This window comes from Panthera onca, chromosome C1 (assembly GCF_046562875.1).
Source record: "Panthera onca isolate mPanOnc1 chromosome C1, mPanOnc1 haplotype 2, whole genome shotgun sequence".
In the NCBI taxonomy this organism is placed as follows: domain Eukaryota; kingdom Metazoa; phylum Chordata; class Mammalia; order Carnivora; family Felidae; genus Panthera; species Panthera onca.
In genome coordinates this window covers 28,875,063-28,895,409 of record NC_138346.1, presented here as the reverse complement: position 1 = coordinate 28,895,409, position 20,347 = coordinate 28,875,063, and the positions used below count along the sequence as shown (strand labels likewise).

Here is a 20,347-nt window from a genome sequence, read left to right as displayed (position 1 = left end):
TAGAATGTGGCTTCTGTGACCACCACACCACTCTTATGTCTTTAAAAGATACAGATTCCTTCTCACTTGGCAATCTAGTATTCTCTTTTCATTTTACCTTTATGGAATATTTGACATTTTTGTCTACTCTTTTCTCCTGAACTCTTCTTTGGTTTATTCACCTGGTTTTCTGACTACTTTTGAAGTTTTCCCTTGAGACATTCGTTCATACCCGTGTATTTATTTCAGGCATCACCTATATGTTGCTGTCTCCTGATTCTATGTTTTAGCTTTGACCTTTTTTCTGAGGGACTTTTAATATTAGGGGCCAGTTTATGCTGGACACTGTACCTAGTTTCTTTACATATTAGTTCTACCTACAATGAGTAGAAGCTTATCTCCACTTCACAGAGGAGCTATACTTCAGAGAGAAGTTAACTGTCTTGCCAAGGTCACACCTTTTAAGAAATTGGTGCAGGGGTGCCTGGCTGGCTGAGTCAGTAAAGCATGCGACTCTTTTTCATCTTGGGGGTGTGAGTTCAAGCCCCACATTGGGTGTGGAGATTGCTTAAAAATAAAATCTTTAAAAAAAAAAACTCGGTAGAGCTGAGATTTGAGCCTATTATGTCTGGCGCGAAAGCCTGTGGGCATGGTGCTTCTCGGATTCCAGCCTGCAGCTCTCTCATGCTGTGCCTCTCAAACCAGAGCACATGCCAGTGTGCTGAGATATACGTAGCCCCAAGAAGTAAACTTGGAATGCTTTCCTCCAATGTTTAGTTCACAAAAATTTGAGCAAAATAAACATTTGTAAGGTAAGAAATTTAAAAGAAATTCACACCAGCAGTGGTATTTTGGCTTGTGTCCCCAGAATCCCCATTTCTAGTTTGCTCTGCCCAGTAAGGGTACTTCAGTGGAAAAGTTAGAGGAGCGCTGTCCTGAGCATACTCCCTAGGATGAATGTCCCTTATGTACCTCAAACACAGCCTGTCTTAAATGGAACTTTGATGAGAAGAGTTGTCATCCCCTAAATTCTACACCGTCCAAGTTACCATTTACTCAAAAATGAAGATAAGTGATAAGAAGTCTAAAAGAAAGGACAGATGGTTATTATTTTACTTTTTGTTGCTGCAGTAACAATAACAAAAACCCCCAAATCTCAGTGTCTGAGAACAACAAAGCCTCTTCCTCACATTACATTTGACAGCTGCTAGCCAGCTGCTTGGCCCTCTTCCACATGCTCCCAACTAAAGGAGAAGCACCTTTTCTGACAAAGCATGTCACTTGTGTAGCAAAGGGGAAAAGGCAATGCTTTTTAAATCATCTGCTTGCTGGGGTGAACATGGCATCCACTTGTGTATTCTTCGCTTGGGGAGGGAGGAGTAAAAAATTATGACAGTAATACAATTCACTATCCTTGTTGTATAATTTTAGAATGCAGGAGGATTTTAATAGATTTCCTAAAGGCAGAAGTAATAAACGTAAAGGTTACATAGGTTTGACTACATGTATGAAAATATAAAACCCCTGTTTAGCCAAGCAAAAGATACAGTAGCAAAGCAAACAAACTAGGAACATTTGACAAGTCAGAAGAGAGTTAAGGATATGAATAGGCAAATTCATAGAAAATGAATTAGAAATGAGGTAAAAAAAAAAAAAAAGTTTTGGAAAAATTCCAGATAGTTGAAGTGTATGCTATGTAAATTAAGGCATGTTCATTGTACACATTGTATACATTCAGCCACATACAGTCAACCTTTAAGAATGAATATAGATGGGGGGAGGGGAGCGCCTGGGTGGCTCAGTCACTTAAGCGTCTCTTGGTTTCATGATCATGATCTCACAGTTCATGAGATCAGCCCCCACATCCGGTTCCATGCTTCTAGCTTGGCGATTGCTTGGGATTCTCTCTCTCTCTGCCCCTCCCCCACTCATACTCACGCTCTCTCACACGCGCACACTCTTTCAAATAAACTTAAAAAAAATAAATTTAAGAATAGATAGATGGCATTTTTATTGAGATAGGAAGATGTTCATAGTGGAAAAAAGCAGGTTACCAGAGAGTATGTGTAATCCCACTTTGTTCGGGTGGTGGGGGGGAGTTTGTTTTTTTTATTTATTTTTTAATGTTTATTTTTGAGAGAGAGAGAGAGAGCGCACCAGCAGCGGAGGGGCAGAGAGAGGGAGGGAGACATAGAATCCAAAGCAGGCTCCAAGCTCCAGGCTCCAGGCTCCAAGCTGTCAGCACAGAGCCCAATGCAGGGCTTGAACTCATGAACCATGAGATCATGACCTGAGCTGAAGTCTGACGCTTAACTGACCAAGCCACCCAGGTGACCCCTACTTTTGTTTTTATGACACATGTGAAATATGCTAATTATACAAGCACATTAGAAAACATAAGCTAAAAATTTAATCATCACTAATTGTGCCACCCAAAATGTTAACATTCTGGAGTATAATTTTTTCCCTAATATATATGTGCAAAAATAAATAATATATTTTTAATGTATAGTTCTTAATTTTTTATTTTTAAATAATTTTAGGTTACAGAAGAGTTGTGAAAGTAGTACAGAATTCTAGATACTCTTTATCCAGCTTTCTCTGATTTTAGCATATGACATAACCAGGCTTCAGTTACCAAAACTAAGAAGCTAACATCTGTCATATATTGTGGGTATATGACAGCATATTATATGTTATATTAACACAGTCAATATGTTATATGGTGTAGTATACAACGTAGTGTTGTATACCATAATACTATACTATTAAACAGACTGTACACTTTATTCAGATATCCTCAGTTATTCCACTTATATTCCTTTTCTCTTCCAGAATCCAGTCCAGGGTTCCTACCCACTGCATTTAGTCACCATGCCTACTCATGTCCTGCAAACTGTGACGCTTTCTCTTTTGACTTTCATGGCCTTGTCACTTTTGAAGAGTAGTGGTCAGGTTTCTTTTAGAATATCCCTCGGTTTGGGTGGGCTTATGTGACATTTTCTTACAGACTGAGGTAATGGATTTGGAGGGATAATACCACAGAGGTGTAACGTGCCTTTCTTGTCATACTGTATTGAGGTAGCGCATACCAGTATGACTTGTTAGTGGTCGTGATGTTAACTTTGATTCCTTGGTTAAAGTGGGGTCCAGGTGTCTCCTGCAGAGTTACCATTTTTCTAGTTTTACACTCTATTCCTTAGAAGCAAATCACTAAATCTAGCCCACATTCAAAGAGAGATGAAAGTCAAAAAGGAGAATATCAAAGAATTTATGGTCATAGGCAAAAAACCACCATAGTAATTGGTATATTTGAGGGGAGAGACTTGAAGGCTGTGCAGATACCTTATTTCTCTTTAAAGTTTTGCCCATTAATTTTAGTATTCACTAGTGATATTCAGATGAGGGTTTTTCTATTTCCCCTGTCCCTAATACATTTATTAACTGGAATTCTTTTATAAGGAAAATCTGTCCCTTCTTCCCTACTTACTTATATGTATAAATAAATATATTGTGGATACTTACTTTATAATTCGCACTATAACTTAATACTATTTATTTGTTATGTTCAGATTATTCCAGCTTTGACTTTTGGGAGCTCTTGCAAGTTGGTTTCCTTTTATCCTTTTGACATGTCCCCTCTTTTTTAAACATGTCCTTATTGTCTGACACTACAAGATTGTCCAGATTCAGCTTCTTATTTGTGTGTTCCCTGCCTTAGCCTTGGAACTAACCATTTCTTCCTAAGTTCCTTTTATTGGAAAATGGTACATAGAAGTCAAGAAGAGGGCATCACATATGCTCTTTGCTACCAGGTATCGCACTTCTGGGCCCTCTCAAAAGGTGGTGTCACTAAATATGTATGTGTACTAGCCGATGTATGCACACATCTAAATTTCTGTGTTTGTATATTACTAAAATAAATATGAATTCATACTAGCTTCTCTGACTCTGATCTATAGCCACAGGGTTCATTTTAGTCTTCTCCACTTTGCTTATTTATAACTTCTTTCTCTGACCAGAAACTTGGCTTCCCATTAAGTATATTTACACACTTAAGTGTAGTATACACCTAAAATAGTTACTGAATTGCTAACTTGTACATCCATGAGAAACAGATTCACCAATTACAATACAGTATGTGCAGTTCTTTTTGTTCTTAGCCTTAAAGTACCAGTGTTTTCAAAGCTATTGAGTTGGGTCTCTTCCTTTTTTCTTTACCTTCTTCAGTGAGGTTATATCACACTTGTAGTATGGTTAGATTTGTCATCATCTTCATTCATTTCTGGGATTGCATGTAGTTTACTTTTTATCTTCTGTTGGTTTTCACAGATGTATGGTACCAGGTTTCTACCCCCACAGTGCCTTACAGAACTGTTATACCATCCTAGAAAGAATCCCATGTAATACCCACATGGTAATCCTCTTCTACCCCCTTTCCCATACCCTCAAAACCACTGAACTATTTTCTATCCTTTGGATTTTGCTTTTTCCAGAATCTCATATAAATGGAATCATACAGTGTGTAGCCTTTAGGATCTGGCTTCTTTGACTTGGCAGAATGCATTCAAGATTCATTGATTATCTTGCGTGGATCAGTAGTTGGTTTTACCCCTGGTACTGCCTCGTATGATTTTACTGTGGTTTGTTTGTCCATTGACCTTGACGTTCATCATAGTTTCCAGTTTTGGAGCATTATGAATGAAGTTACTATAAATATATACAGGTGTTAATATGAACTTTCAGTTCACTTGAGTAAATATCTAGGAGTGGGCTGGCCAGCTGGAATGGTAAGTGTATATCTAACTTTACAAGAAACTGCCAGATTGTTTTCCAAAGTGGCTGTATCATTTTGGCATTCCCACCAGCAGTGTTTGAGAGTTCTACTTTTGATCTCTATTCAGTGTTACAATGTATGTTTTACGTTTAGGTCTATGATCCCTATTGAGTTAACTTTTGTATAAGGTGTGAGGTGTATCAAGATTCATGTTTTGTGTGTGGACATCCATTTGTTCCAGCATCAGTTGTTAAAAAGATTATCCTTTGTTGAACTCCCGTTGTACTTTTGTCAAAAATCATGTATCTGTATTTGTGTGGGTCTGTTTCTGGCTAGCTTGTTTCATTGGTCTTTGTGTTTATGCTTTCACTGATGCCATGCTGTCTTGATTAGTGTAGTTCATAGTAAGTTTTGAATTTGATAATGTGAGTCCTCCAACTTTGCTCTTTTACAGAATTGCTTGGACTATTCTCTTTCCTTTGCATTTTCAAAGTATGTATCTTCCATTCTATGAATACAATTACATTTTTTAGCATATAGATCCTACATACATTTTGTTACATTTATAACTAAATACTTCTGGATTTTTGGTTTTGGTTTTCTTGATGGATATAGAAGACTAGTAGGGATTTGATTCCTAATATTGAAAATCTGTGGTTTTTCTCTCCCTCTCCCTCCCTCCCTCTCCCTCTGTCTCTCTCTCTTTCTCTCTCTGTCTCTCTCTCACACACACACACACACACACAAACACAAACACACACACTTACTTGGTTAGTCTGGCTAGAAATTTATAAATTATTAAAAACAGACTATGAGGATTTGATCCATGGGTCACAGGTTGCTAACTATGGTCTAACCCAAGTAAAAGACAAACCAGATTAAAAAACCAAGACTTAACTATACATTATTTATAAGAATCTCCTTTCAAATACAAAGCATAGGTAGATTGGAAGGAAAGGGGTAGAATAGGGTAGGCCATGCAAATAGCAACCTAAAGGAAGTTGAACATTGTCAGGGATAAAGGACATTGTATAATGATAAAATTATTATCATTATAGGCCTCTAATAATAATATCATTATTATCATAGGCCTCTAATTCTACTAGAGTAGGTGTATGTTCCTAACAATTTTAACATATAGTAGGCCAGGGCTGATGACACTAAACAGAGAATTGAACAAATCTGTAATCATAGTTGAAAACTTCAGCATTCTTTTCTTCAATAATGATAGAAAATAAAGATACAACCTGAATGACATCAACCAGTTGTACCTATTTGGCATTTTTATGACACTTGTTAATCTGAAAGAATAGAAATAGAGGTGCCTGGGTGGCTCAGTCGAGTCAGCATCTGACTCGATCTTGGCTCGGGTCATGGTCTCATGGTTTGTAAGTTTGAGCTCTCTGTTGGGCTCTGCACTGATGGTGGAGAGCCTGCTTGGGATTCTGTCTCTGCCCCTCTCCTACTTGCTGTCTCTTTCTCTCCCTCGAAATAAATAAATACTTTTTTTTTTTTTTTTTTTTTTTAAAGAGTAGAAATAATACAAAGTATGTGCTTGGCCCATAAAACATCTGGGAATATCCCCAGTTGTGTGGAAATTAAGTATCAAACATTTCTAAATCTATAGGTCAAAAGGAAGTCTTAAAGGAAATATTTTGAACTAAGTGCAAATTAAAAAACAACAAAAATTTGTGGGATACAGTTCAGTCAGGGCTTAGGGGGAAATTTGTATCCTTAAACACTTAACATTAGAAAAGAATCCTCTGTGTCAGGCAGGGGTTGGCAAACTGCACCTCATTGCCTGTTTTTATAAACTTTTATTGAGGGGCATCTGGGTAGCTTAGTCGGTTAAGTGTCCAACTTTAGATCTTGGCTCAGGTCATGATCTCACAGTTTGTGAGTTTGAGCCGTGCATCAGGCTTTGTGCTGGCGGTGCGGAGCCTGGTTGGGATTGATATTCTCTCTCTCTCTCTCTCTCTCTCTCTCTCTCTCTCTCTCTCTCAAATAAATTTACAAGGAAACTTAAAAAAAAGTTTTATTTGGAACACAGCCATGTTCATTCAATTATGTGTTACCCACGGCTGCTTCCATGCTACAACAGCAGTAGTTGTGACAGAGTCCATTTGGTCCAAAAAGCCAAAAAAATGTTTGCCAACCTAACTTCTATCTTAAGAAACTGGGGGGAAAAAGAGCAAATTAAAATCAATAAAACTGAAGAGAAAACCAATAGAGGAAAATCAGCGAAACAAAAAATTGGTTGTTAAAAAAGAAAAAGTACAATTGATAAACTTCTTTGAAGACAAAAGAAAAAAAAATCAGGTAGTTTGGAATTATTGAAGATGCTGAAAATGGAAAGAATAAGTGAGACAGAATAAGAGTATCATATGGAGGCAAAGAATTAGGTCAGTGAATGGAGGAGGATGTTGAGACACATTATGTGAAAGAACTTTTTTCTAAAAATATGCCTATCACATCAATTTCAGAATCTATAAGCCATCTGTTTGCATGAATGCTTAAACTCCTAAAATCCTGTTTCTCTACTGGAAGAAACATTCAGTGGTCAATTTAATCTTCACACTGTGTCAGACCAATCCACTGGGAGAATCCTATCACTTTCTTCTGTTTTTTAAAAAATATTTAGCTAGAAATTTTTGAGAAGCTTTAAGAAGCATTCTCCGAGCTAAGGATTTCTTTAAAATTTTTATTTAAAGCTCATTTGTATTTTGTATTCTACTCCAAAATACAGTAATGCTTATTTTAACATGAAAATGCTTGCCACCCCTCTGACCCGTTAATCAAAATTGGTGCTTTAGAATGACATGCCACGTTTATTCCCTGATTTTGCAAACTCCTTAATACGAACCTAACAGTCCTGGTTGGAGGCATCTTGATTAGTCCTGTTTTTAAAAACAGAGGAAGAGGGGCGCCTGGGTGGCTCAGTCGGTTAAGCGGCCAACTTCGGCCCAGCGGCCAACTTCAGCCCAGGTCATGATCTCGCAGTCCGTGAGTCGAGCCCCGCATTGGGCTCTGTGCTAACAGCTCAGAGCCTGGAGCATGTTTCAGATTCTGTGTCTCCCTCTCTCTGACCCTCCCCCGTTCATGCTCTGTCTCTCTCTGTCTCAAAAATAAATAAACGTTAAAAAAAAAAAAAGATGAAGAAACAGTTCTTGCATGGGACCTATTGGAAGCTACTCAACTAGTTAGTTTCAAAGCCAGAATCTGAACCCAATATTTCTGATTTTCAGTTTAGGATTCTTGCTAATATGTCATACTGTATCCAAATTTGTTTATTTTAAACCGTGCCTAACTTGAGCCTAACTTGAGCATTGTTCTGCAAGACTGTGTGTTACTTGAAATTTATTTGGTATCTTCCCACCGCCCCCCACAAAAAAAGTATTGTATACTCACGTTCAGTTTAGGACATGCTAGTTAGAATTGCTCTTTGAAGAGTCTCAGTTGACATTAGTATATGGAAAGGATCAGAAGTCTTAGATGAAAGAAAGTTAATTTTCGTAGCCCAGTGTTCTTTTTTTTTTTTTAGAATCCTAGTCTAATCTTTCACAACACTATAGTATACTGATTTTTGTACGACAAAGTTAGGAGATACTAACCTATAGGATCATGTTAGTTTAGCTTTTGGAAACTAGCATGTAGATATAGCATTCCTATGAGCATTTGTGGACTGTAAATTCTCAGATGATGGAGAAGGAGAAAGCAAGGAAAACAAGATGAGTCAGCCCTGGATAAAATGAGATTTGTAAATGTGTATATACATAATACAGGCTTTCTCTTTGTTAGAATTTACCCCATACACAGAACATCCAGCCTGACCTCTGAATCAAGCCCACTGTGACCCTTTAGATCACTCTTGGCCTCGTAGCACTTCTCGACTTGTGATCTCCATCATGCATTTGAATGTTGGGCCATTTTTCACTTCTTTCCAAAAAAATTTTCACCAGTGGTACAGTGATGCAGTGGATCATATATTGTCTGTATCTGTCATGGATAATACATCATCAGGTGCAGCTTTTTTTATTCCAAAAGTCAGCTTGCTCCTTTTTTCTGAACCAGTAGGCTATGTGGGCACGAAGACATTAGAGTTCTCTAGAAACAGTCATTGCTAACACATATGTGGTAGCATTTAGGAAATGCCAGCCACCATTTCATGCACTTTTTGCAGATTAACTCCTTAATCCTCATAAAACTTTTGAAGTAGGTAATATTACCTGTTTTACAGTCTGGTAACTAAAGTTAAATAATTTGCTTGTGGCCATGTAATTGGTAAGAAGTAACCACTTAAACCTAAGAACCGGACACTGAAGATAATAATACTGCTCCTAAGTACTGCCACTGCTGTAAATGAGTGATTAGAAATTGCTGCTTTTTTCCATTGTTTAAAGACTTAGGACCGTTCTGCTTTCAACTCTTGGTTCACTTAGTCATAAGGACCTACCTCATGCCAGTCCTAGTGACTGAGCATATAATATATGGTCCTTACTCACATAGAGTTAAAAGAAGAGTTTGTTTACTAGTTTAGCCTTCATAGCTTGCTAAAAAATATTTTATTCTTAGTGTTAAATTTTTTTTAGTAATTTTGTAATTGTGGTAAAAAATTTAAAATTTACCATCTTAACCATTTAAAAAAAAAATTTTTTTTTTTTTAACGTTTATTTATTTTTGAGACAGAGAGAGACAGAGCATGAACAGGGGAGGATCAGAGAGAGAGGGAGACACAGAATCTGAAACAGGCTCCAGGCTCTGAGCGGTCAGCACAGAGCCCGACACGGGACTCAAACTCACGGACCGTGAGATCATGACCTGAGCCGAAGTCGGACACTTAACCGACTGAGCCACCCAGGCGCCCCATCTTAACCATTTTTAAGTATACAGTTCAGTAGTGTTAAATATGTACACAGTGTTGTGCAACAGATCTCCAGAACTTTTTTGCCTTGCAAAACTGAACCTCTGTTAAAAGCAGCTTCCCTCCTTTTCCCCTTCTGTGAGTCTTTGGCAGTCACCACTCTACTATCTGTTTTTATGAGTTTGACTACTTTAGATACTTGAAATAAGTGGAATCCACAGTTGTCCTTTTCGTGACTGGCTTATTTTGCTGCATTATGTCCTCAAAGTTCATCCACATTGTAGTGTGTGATGGTATGTCCTTCCTTTTAAGGCAGAATAATATTCCATTGTATGTGTACCACATTTTTTCAGTGTATCCGTCTGTTGATGAGTACTTGGGTTGCCTCTGCATGTTGACTATTATGAATAATGCTGTTATGGATGGAGGCTTGCCCATATCTCTTTAATATCCTGTCCTGTGTTCTTTGGATATATATCCAAAAGTAGGATTTTTGGATCACAAGGTAATCCTATTTTTAGTTTTTTAAGGAATCACTGTAGTGTTTCCTGTAGTGGCTGGGCAATTTTACATTCCACCAGCAGTGCACAGGGTTCAAATTTCTTCTCATCCTTGTCAACCCTCGCTATTTTCTGTTTAAGTTTTTGTTTTTTAAATAGTAGCCATCCTAATGGATGTGAGGTGGTATCTCAATGTGGTTTTGATTTGTAAGTTGTAAAACTTCTGTGCCCTTTCATGAACAGAATTTTTTAAGTTTGATGTGACCCAATTTGTTTATTTTTGCTTTTGTTGTCTATGCTTTTGGTGGCATAGCCAAGAAAGCGCTGCCAAATCCAGTGTCTTGAAGCTTTTCTCCTGTGTTTTCTTCTAGAAGTTTTATAGTTTTAGGTCTTACATTTAGATCTTCAATCCATTTTCAATTAGTTTTTGTACGTGGCATAATTAAGGGTCCAACTTCATTCTCTTGCATGTGGATATACAGTGTTCTCAACATCATTTGTGGAAGAGACTCATGTTAGATTGTTGTTGTCTTTTTTTAATGCCCTGAAATGATGAGTTTGTGAGAATTTTCTGTTCAATTTACGATGTTTTGCACACTGATGTTTAGCTTTGGTATTTTCTTAGTTATTGATATTTATAGAATTTCAAGTTTTATAGGTATGAGGCAGATCCTGTCAATAACCAGTGATATAATTTTAAGTGATCATTCAGCCCTTTGGGTTGTTTGTGGGGTTTTCACATTCGGGGTCCTTTTTTTAAATCAAACATCTATGGTATATTAAAATGTTACATGAGGCAATTTCCAAGTCCTTCTGTGTAGTTTTTTCAAATGCCTAATGTATATTAAAATATTTGTTGCTTTGAGCTAAATATCTAAAAGCATTCTAAGCCAAAATAAGTGATATAGAAATAAATGTTGCATAATTTTTCCTGTCCTCCTTTGCTCCTAGGGAAGCAGCACGAGAGTGTCGTAGAAAGAAGAAAGAATATGTGAAATGTTTAGAAAACAGAGTGGCAGTGCTTGAAAACCAAAATAAGACTCTCATTGAGGAGCTAAAAGCACTTAAGGACCTTTACTGCCACAAATCAGATTAATTTGGGATTTAAATTTCACCTGTCATGGTGGAAAAGGACTGGCTTGGCCTCAAGCAGAAAGACAAAATAAACATTTTATTTTCTAAACATTTCTTTTTTTCTATGCGCAAAACTGCCTGAAAGCAACTACAGAATTTCATTCATTTGTGCTTTTGCATTAAACTGTGAATGTTCCAACACCTGCCTCCACGTCTCCCCTCAAGAAATTTTCAGCACCAGGAATCATGAAGAGACTTCTGCTTTTCATCCCCCACCCTCTTCAAGAAGTAATAATTTGTTTACTTGTAAATTGATGGGGGAAATGAGGAAAAGAAAATCTTTTTTTAAATGATTTCAAGGTTTGTGCTGAGCTCCTTGATTGCCTTAGGGACAGAATTACCCCAGCCTCTTGAGCTGAAGTAATGTGTGGGCCGCATGCATAAAGTAAGTAAGGTGCAATGAAGAAGTGTTGATTGCCAAATTGACGTGTTTTCACATTTTCATTGTGAATTATGTAAAATTGCAAAGAGATATACCCTCTAAAAAAGAGTTTTAGTGTGGTGTTGAAGAAATTAAGAATGAATTCGAAGTGCTTTCTATGTACATTCTCTTCTTCAATACTGACAACTTGTCCTTGACCTTCTGTATTAACTGTAGCTCTTCCGTAGGGCAGTTGTTGCTTCTTATTTCAGTTCTGTATGTGTTCAACATTCTTGAATACATTAAAAGAAGTAACCAACTGAATGAAAAAGCATGGTATTTGAATTTTAAATTAAACTGAAGTAAATAAAAGTACAAAGCTTGTTTTAGTTAGTACTAAATTCTTAGTAAAAAGATGCTCATTAGTAAACCAGCCCCTTGAGTTACGTAACAAGGTTTTTAAATAAATGTTTTTGTCATCGCCTTCAAAAATACTTATGTCACTCATTTACTTAAAAAGATATTTCTAATTAAACTGTTCCCATTTGCACTTACACTATACCACCAACAGGAAAGCCTTCAAGATGTTAAATAAAACAAAGTGATATATTTGTTTATAAAATGTTGTGTTGTAGAAAAATACTGATTTTAAATCTTTTCCATATTAACATACTTTAACAGAGTATCCTTAGTGAATTTTTTAATGAAAGTGTAAGGATATAGTTATAAAAAGTACAGTATTAGATGTACACAAGGAGAGTTATTTTCTTCAGACACATTTGAATGACTGCTGTACTACAATATTTGGATTGTCATTCTTACAAAAGTTTTTTTTTTTTTTTTTTTTGGTTTTCTCCTAAAAAGGATAGTTGTGCTTGAGCTTTCCAATATGCTGTATAGCCTTTGTTGTTCTGCAAAGGAGCTACCTGTTTTAACCCCTGACTATACCAGTCTGTATTTATATGTATCATACATTGTTTCCAATACTACTTCTAATTATTAATTACTCATTCACTAAGCTTGATAAATCTTTACAAAAGTTACCCTTTAAAAAAATAGGACTAAGGTGGATTTTAAAAATTGGAGACTGACATAATGTTAGATATAATTTCTCATTTGAAAAGGTTATTCCTTTTAAAAGAAGAGTGTAGAAAATTAATGTTTTATATTTAGTCATGGGTTATTTTTAAAAGTTTGTTAATGTATTAACAAAATATACAGATGTGGGTGTTAATTGTTGGGTCCCGTTTGAAAAGTAAGGTTTTTAATTAATATTTGTTAATGGTTTATTTTTGTTTGTAACAAACCATTGTCTCTTTTCAAGGATGAACAGAGTTTATGAAGGAGCATCATTCTAAGAATTGAGTGATGTAGTCTTATATTTGGACAATTCACCAGATTCTCAAGAAGGCTTTCAAACGACTGTAAAGTTTGATGTTTATCCTGCTGAGCTAATGGGGAAAGTTGTAGCATAAAAATTATTTGTATGCCAGCATAGATGTGTCATTTTCCAAAACTTCAGCAGAAACCAAGCAAAGTGACAAATCTTTTCACAAACTAGAATTCTTTCTTAATGAGTCAAAATGTTTTGAATGTCATAAACTTTATAAATGAAAATTGCCTAGTATTTAGCAAGTTGTATTCTCCAAAGTAAAATGTTTCCAAAAGTTGAGACATTCTGTTTAGTTAGAAAAGTTGGTGGTCCTCTTAGTCCCTGATGAATCAAGGCAGTCACATCCATATTAGCTGGTTGAATTTGTAAGTTTTTACAAACACCAGGTCCTTTGTACCTTGAGGATGATTGCACTGGTTTGAAGTCAGTTACTTAATGGTGAGGTAAGAAATATATTCTGTTGCTAAATCTGTTTTAGACCCATAAAGAGACTTGAAAATTTCAGTTTATACAGATAGAAATTAAGCATCTTTTGTGCAGACTTTTTTTTTTTTTTAACAAGAATTGGAAAAAAGGTGTTTGTTTTTAAGCATGCAACTTTGAGAATCTTTATTAAGGAAATGACATAATTTAAAAAAAAAATCTTGTAGCCAAGAACATATATGGCCACATTACCAGTAATAAATGTTTTTTTCTCTTCATATTGGCCAAAAGGGAATGAAAATGTCATCATAGGAATCTGTACATATGCTACTGATTTGCCTAGAAAATAGCAAGTTTGGTATCGCTTACTTTGCAAATATAGGGCCATGTGGCACTTTTATCTATAGGACAGATTAACTCTAATAAAATGAAGTGGGAGGGGTTTATTTTTGATATATTACTCTTACGAGTTTTCAAACTTTGATAGTGTTTAGCTGAAAAGTGGTTTAGAAAGGGCTAGATCCAATGTGTCCACCTTATTAAAAAACTGATATCAGATCTAATTTTAATTTCATTCTTTTCAAACTCAAGTACCATATTGGCAACCATCATATTGTCATAGGTGCTCTGTTCGTTTAGATATTATTGGGGGGGGGGGGGGAATGGCATTTGTATAATATATGTGTACATATATATAAATACATACAGTATATAATCTGAAGCTCTGAGAGCTCCTAAGTCAGGAATGCTGAGTATTATACTATATTGAGGTCAGATGAAATTTTACATCTTTGCGTGTTCTGTTGCATCCCGTTTGGTAGTTTCTTGGACTGCATTACTCCAGCACTCATGATTGATTTTTGTCTTCTAATTTTCTTCCAAGTATTTTATTTTTACTGTTCGTTTTCTTTGGCTTGATACTTTTATGTATGTTACTAGTCACTTGAAAACTCCCCCGCCCCCCAAAGTATTTGGTTTTTATGCTTTGTCTCTGGCAGCTATAACAGTGGTAAGAACATTTTGCAGATAGCTTCTAAAAGGTACCACTGATTTTTCAAAACTCATCCTGGGGGAGGAATTTGGGTGTTTTCATTTGAGCAGGGATTTTTTTCAGAAAAATGTGTTTTGATGGTAGGTCAGCAGCAGTGCTAGAATCTGAAAGCACAATACCAGTCAGGCAGGCTGTCCGATCAGAAGTCATCTGGCTGAAGTTTATCTCTGTCTCTCAGGCCTAATCCCTACTATCATTTTGACCACTTGGGGTGACATGTGGAATCATACAAAGGCTTAGGAAGAAACAACCAGTGTGTTTAAACCAGGATGCTTTTACTTACTTGAAGTGACTTCAATCTAGATTTCTTCTTTACATTTTAAAAATGTTTTTAATTTTGTGATCAGCAACAGTCAATTTATTAGCATAAATTGGTCTCTTTATTTCGAAGATCAAAAAGTCTGCTTCATTTTGCAGGATTAAATAAGGCGAATATAAAGTTATGATTTTTGAATTAAAGTGGGTTTTTAGAACAGTCATTACACACCTTTTCAGTTATTTGTAAGAGGCTTCATTTTGTTGCCTTTTTGGCTCTGAAAACTTTTGGTATGCTGTTTCCCGTTGACCTGATACAAAAGTTGTATATTTATTTGGATTATATTTACATTATATTCTTTGTAAATGTTTGGTGTAACTTGCACTTTTAAAAAATGACCCTGTTGGGTGTTAGCAACTTGAGAAAAGTTCCCTCATCAATTGATTGTCAACTGGCTTTTTATGTCTTTTTCCTCTCTTCAAATCATGTGACTTTTTTAAATGGAAAATTTCATTAAAATATTTTAGCACCTAAAGGCTAGCCTTATAAATAGCTGTGAAAGAAAAGTAACAGGAAATTAGATTTGACTAGCCCAGTTAATTAAAAGATGAGTTTGAACCCAATGGGATTCTTTTACATCATGGATAAAGATAGAAGGAAAAGCAACTGGAGTAAATTGATACTTATTTTCAATTTTAAATGAGACTCTGTTCCCATTCCAACATTAGTGTTGTCTATAGGGTGCCAAGATATCCATCAATTTATCTAGAACAGTAAAATAGTTTTCAAGGCAGTTAATTACCATCATCATGGAGACCACATGGAATGATTTGACTGAGGTTTTTTTCACTTTAAATTGGCTTTGTTACCATCAAACACCTAAATCGGACTGAGGTCCGGTGAGAAGGGAAAGCGCAACGCGCTTTGGTAAGCTGCCTGGAGGTGAAGAGTTGAGGGATACATTTGCTCACTCTTGTACAAAGCACAACTAGAACTTTTGTTGGATGGTTTGCCTACATCTTGAATACTTTTAATGTTGATACGTTGACTTTTTTTAAGTTGACTGCACAGTCACTGTATGTACTAGGAACTGGTTTCCTTGACTTTCTCGAATCAATGGCTAGGAGAGGCACTAATCCCTGAGGGGTTGAACATATCATGAAGCTGAGTCAGTATGGAAGAATTTCAAATAAATCAAACAGGGTGCTGAAGTTCCATCTGTCTCATATGCTTCTGATAAGTTCGTACTGATTAGTGAATGTAGCTTAAGCCTTTGTATGTGTCCTCAGGGGGGCAAACTCTAAGAGGGACCAGATAACGTTTGAGTGGAGGGATTATATTTCAGGTGTTTTAGCTTGAAATTTATTTTTTAAAAAAATAAAAATAGAAAAAAAAAAATAGAACAAAGCCTGTGAAGATGATATAAACAGGCAGAGTTGTTTTAGCACAGAGAGAAAATATTGACCTGTCTGCATTCTGGTACTGTGGGTGCAGGTCCTAGCTGGGTATATAACCTGATACATTTTTAATTATTCTCACCAGCAAGTAAAAGGAAAATGAACAATCTTTGGGAAATGTCTTTGAAAAGGGGCAAATGGTAGGAAAATCAGATTTTACCTCCTTTATACAGGCATTATGTGATACTTGCCTACAGAAGTATGGGCGTTTCCAAGCTTCCGAGGAGCATCTCAGAAATGTAAGAGTCAATCTGAGATAGTTGAAAAATTGGTAGGGAAGGAAGAAAATCCCTGCAAATAGTAATCTTATGTTAGTTGGCCAAGTGAAATGATCTATCTTTGTGTTTGGGAGGTTTTATTTTCTTACGTTTTTAAAATTGAATTGGTAAATGCTTTATAGACATATTTTTATCCAGGTGCCACTCCAATTTGTGTATGTAATAAAAATTATTTATATTAAAAGTGGGAAATAATTTGTCACCATTGTTCTGTGAGTATGGATTTATGGAGGGGTGGCAAAGAGGAGTGCTAGTTAGCAGTTTTCCATGTAGAGTCATCCCCAACTGATTTGTCCACATGTCACTTGTCCTCCCCACCCAAAAAAGGAATTATTTCTAACCTAGATGTATCACTTGAGACTTTTTAGAAACAAAATAATCAGGGAAGTTTCTAGAGAGAAAGATGGTGTTTTTGTTTTTGTTTTAATTTTTCCTTGAGGATTGGGGTAAAGAATACCTCCCCCCAAAACTATCAGCACAAAACAGGGTATCGATTTTTAACTCTGATGTTACTATTGGAGTTGAATATTAAGTAAATATAATGAGGGAAATACATTTCTAATAAAATTCCCTACATTCTAGAAACATCCCTGTTTTAATTTTTTTACCTAAATCTTTTTGTGCTCTATCTGTGTAAAGAGAGAAAATGTACTGAGTTATAATGCATTTTATTAACACTATGTACATAGTAGCTGCTTTGTGTTCAGAATGGTAGCAATTGCTTTGTATATTAAAGTGATCCTTGTGAATTTGTGAAATATTGTCAGAAAGTGCTTTTTCTTACTGTAATCTTTGTGGTATCAACTGTCCTAATGCCCTTTTTACACACATTTATGTGCAGTCACATAAACATGCTTTTAAAAACTCTGTAAGTCTCTTTTTTGGGGATGGGATCTCTCGATTTTGGTTTCTGCCAGTAGTGTTAAGCTGTATTTTCTGGGACTTCAGTTTATTACTTTTGTTAAATGAGCAAAGTTTATGTTAGAATATATCACAAGCTTGTGTTGCACGGCAACGGAAAACTAATTTGAGAAACCAGAACATATCTTCAGTTATTTAATTTTACTGTATTCCTCATTTTTAGCACAAGATTTCTTTGTTCAGAAAGATTGAACAGTGCCTATTTGAAGATGTGGAGATGTTACCGCCCTATTGAGAAAACCAATGGAGACATATGACCAGCTGTCTCCAGTGTCAGAAAATACATGTTTTAATTGGAAGAACAATGAGAATAGCTAACTTGTCAGGCCCCCTTGTAATTCTAAAGTTCTGTGATCATAGGAAATGGGAGGAGGTGTGGTTAATCTGCTCTTTGCTTAAAGCATAATAAAAGATTCTCTCCTGTTGATTTAATTTCTGAAAATAAGCAGTTGCATTTATCCTAAGGTACTTTTTTAAAAAATTGCCATGACGTATTTATTAAGCTTGTTACACCTGCTATTGTATTGAAGGAATTGCACACATTTTATTCTTTCTCTTCTACAAAGTGTGACTACTTAAGGTGATTGTACAAGCAGACATTTTTGAGAGTGAAAGGGTGACATTAATAGGGACAACAGGTGTAAACCAGGATTGTGCTGAGCAAATCGGGACCTTTAGTCACCCTCCTTGTAACCCGTGTCCAGGTGCTTGAGCCTCCAATAAAAGGATAGAGTGCCTCTCTTTATCCATACCTTTGTGGTTACTTGCTTATTTCACCAATAGTTGAGCACTAAGAAGTACCTGTCCTCAGGAAGCTCTAGGACACAGCCGAAGAAACCATTCTAAGACGTTCACACAATTTTAGCTCTGGTGCTACACTCTCCTATTTGTCATCTCCACTCAGATTGCAAAACAGAACCTCTCATTTCTCCTCTAAATCCGTTCATCTCTCAGCTGGCTTTTTCCATCTTGTAAATGATGCCACTATTCCACTACGCTGCTTAAGGCAAAATCCCAGAAAACCACTGCCTTAGTGTTACCTTCCACTGTGCATTTTTCATTTCTCCACATCTTTCTTTTGCATATTGACCAAACTGGGGCTTAGGATTCTGATGAGGTCCTAACAAGTGAAGAGGAAAGGTATTTCCAGGCACTGCAATGCTATTTTTTGCTATTTTTTTTAAATTGAGGTACAATTCACATAACAACATTGACCATTTTTAAGTGAATAATTCGGTAGCACTTAGTGCCTTCTCAACGTTGTGCTAGCTACCACCAACTGCATATCTAGGTCCAAATCGTCACTCCAAAATCAAACCTTCCATCTATTAAAGAGTTACTATTTTCCCCTCCCTCTATCCCCAGGCAACCATGAATCTGCTTTCCATTTCTATAGTTACCTATTGTTTCTTACGTACAGGATCCTATGTGACCTTTTGTGCCTGGCTTCTTTCACTTAGCATGTTTTTGAGGTGCCTCAAAATCATTTATCAGTACTTCATTCCTTATGGCTGAATAATCCGTCATATATGCCACAGTTTATTCATTTATCCACTGATGGACATTGGGATATTTCCGCTATTTGGCTTTTGTGAATATGCCGCTATGAACATTCACGTGCAGGTATTGGAGTCCCTGCTTTCAGTTCTTCTGAATACATACCCAGGAGTGGAATTGCTGGGCCATATGGTAGTTCTATGTTTACTTTCTGAGGAACTGCCAAATTTCTCCTGAGCTGCCGCACCACTTTACATTCCTGCCAATGATGATTGATACGTGAGTGTCCCAATTTCTCCGTGCGCTGACCAACGTTGGTTTTAATTATGCCCCTCTTTACAGGTGTGAAGAGCTAGCTCGTTGTCAATCGTATTTGCAACTCTAACGCTTAACGATGTCGCGTATCATCATGTGTCTGTGGTTATTTGGAGGATAACCAGAATGCTCAGAATGTCTGTTCAAGTCCTTTGCTCATTTTTTAATGGTGTTTTTTGTTGTTGTTGAGTTTTATGAGTTTCTTACATATTCTGGATACCAGAGCCTCACCAGGTAGTACGATTTGTCATTATTTTCTCCCATTCTCTTAAGTTTTCGTTTCACTTTCTCGATAGTGTCCTCATTTTTTAACTTCGTTTCCTTAAGTAGTATGTACGTTTGGAAAATAGGACAAATGGGGAAGCAGTAAAAAGCAGTTTCTTGTGTATCCTTTTAGAGACAATCTGTGCATATACATGCAAATGTAATGTCTATTCTCTCCTCTCTCCCCTTTTTACATAAATGGTACTTTTTCACTGAATGTGTCTTGACAGTTCTATTTCAGTTTATGTACATCTGCCTCAGTCTTTCTAACGGATGTGTGGTATCCCATTGTGTAGATGTATCATAGTTTAACAAGCACCCTCTTTTGTGAACATGTAGGTTGTTACTTTTGACTCTTCCAGATACACACAAGTCAGTATAAATAGAAGCTAGTTTATCTTTATGATAGATACTGAGAAGTGGGAATGTTTATTAAGTATGGTTTTCATATTTGAAGGTTGCTTCCTAAGCATTAATAATTTGCTAAATTAATAAAAAGATCACGTTGGTATTTTTTTAATGTCAAGCTTTATAGTGTAAGTAATTTTTAGGAGTTAGAAGTGGCAGAGCCAGCCTCAACACAAGGTTTTGTAGCAGATAGGCCCCCCTTTTCACACCTCTGTTGTAGGGATTTCCCCTCTACCACAAAAATAGTTCTCAGGTAGGAAACTTAATTTTTCAGCATACCATGTCTTCTAATGTTAAGTTTTAACACTTCCTGGCTGTAGAAAGAAAAGCATAACATGATTGAAGATTGGAAAGAAACGTCAGAGCTAACAAATCCTCAATTTTTAAAGTCACAAAAAAAGAACGGAGTTCTGCCCTGATTTCATGCAGTTCTTGTCAGTTTCTCTTTTTCCCAGAACAAGGCTCTCCCTAC

At 36.3% G+C, this 20,347-nt stretch overlaps 1 protein-coding gene across 6 annotated transcripts in view; it reads left to right on the top strand.

The window, feature by feature from the left end:
- CREB1 (cAMP responsive element binding protein 1) overlaps positions 1-17,337 on the top strand; it is a 60,488-nt gene extending 43,151 nt beyond the window's left edge. For 5 of the 6 annotated variants that reach the window (XM_060623216.3, XM_060623215.3, XM_060623213.3 and 2 more), the window contains one exon: positions 11,069-17,337. In XM_060623216.3, the coding sequence (XP_060479199.1) occupies positions 11,069-11,213 (145 nt within the window). In that variant the 3' untranslated portion in view covers positions 11,214-17,337. The remainder of the gene's footprint in view (positions 1-11,068) is intronic. The other variant, XR_009607284.3, reaches the window with a different exon arrangement.
- Positions 17,338-20,347: the final 3,010 nt, after the last annotated feature.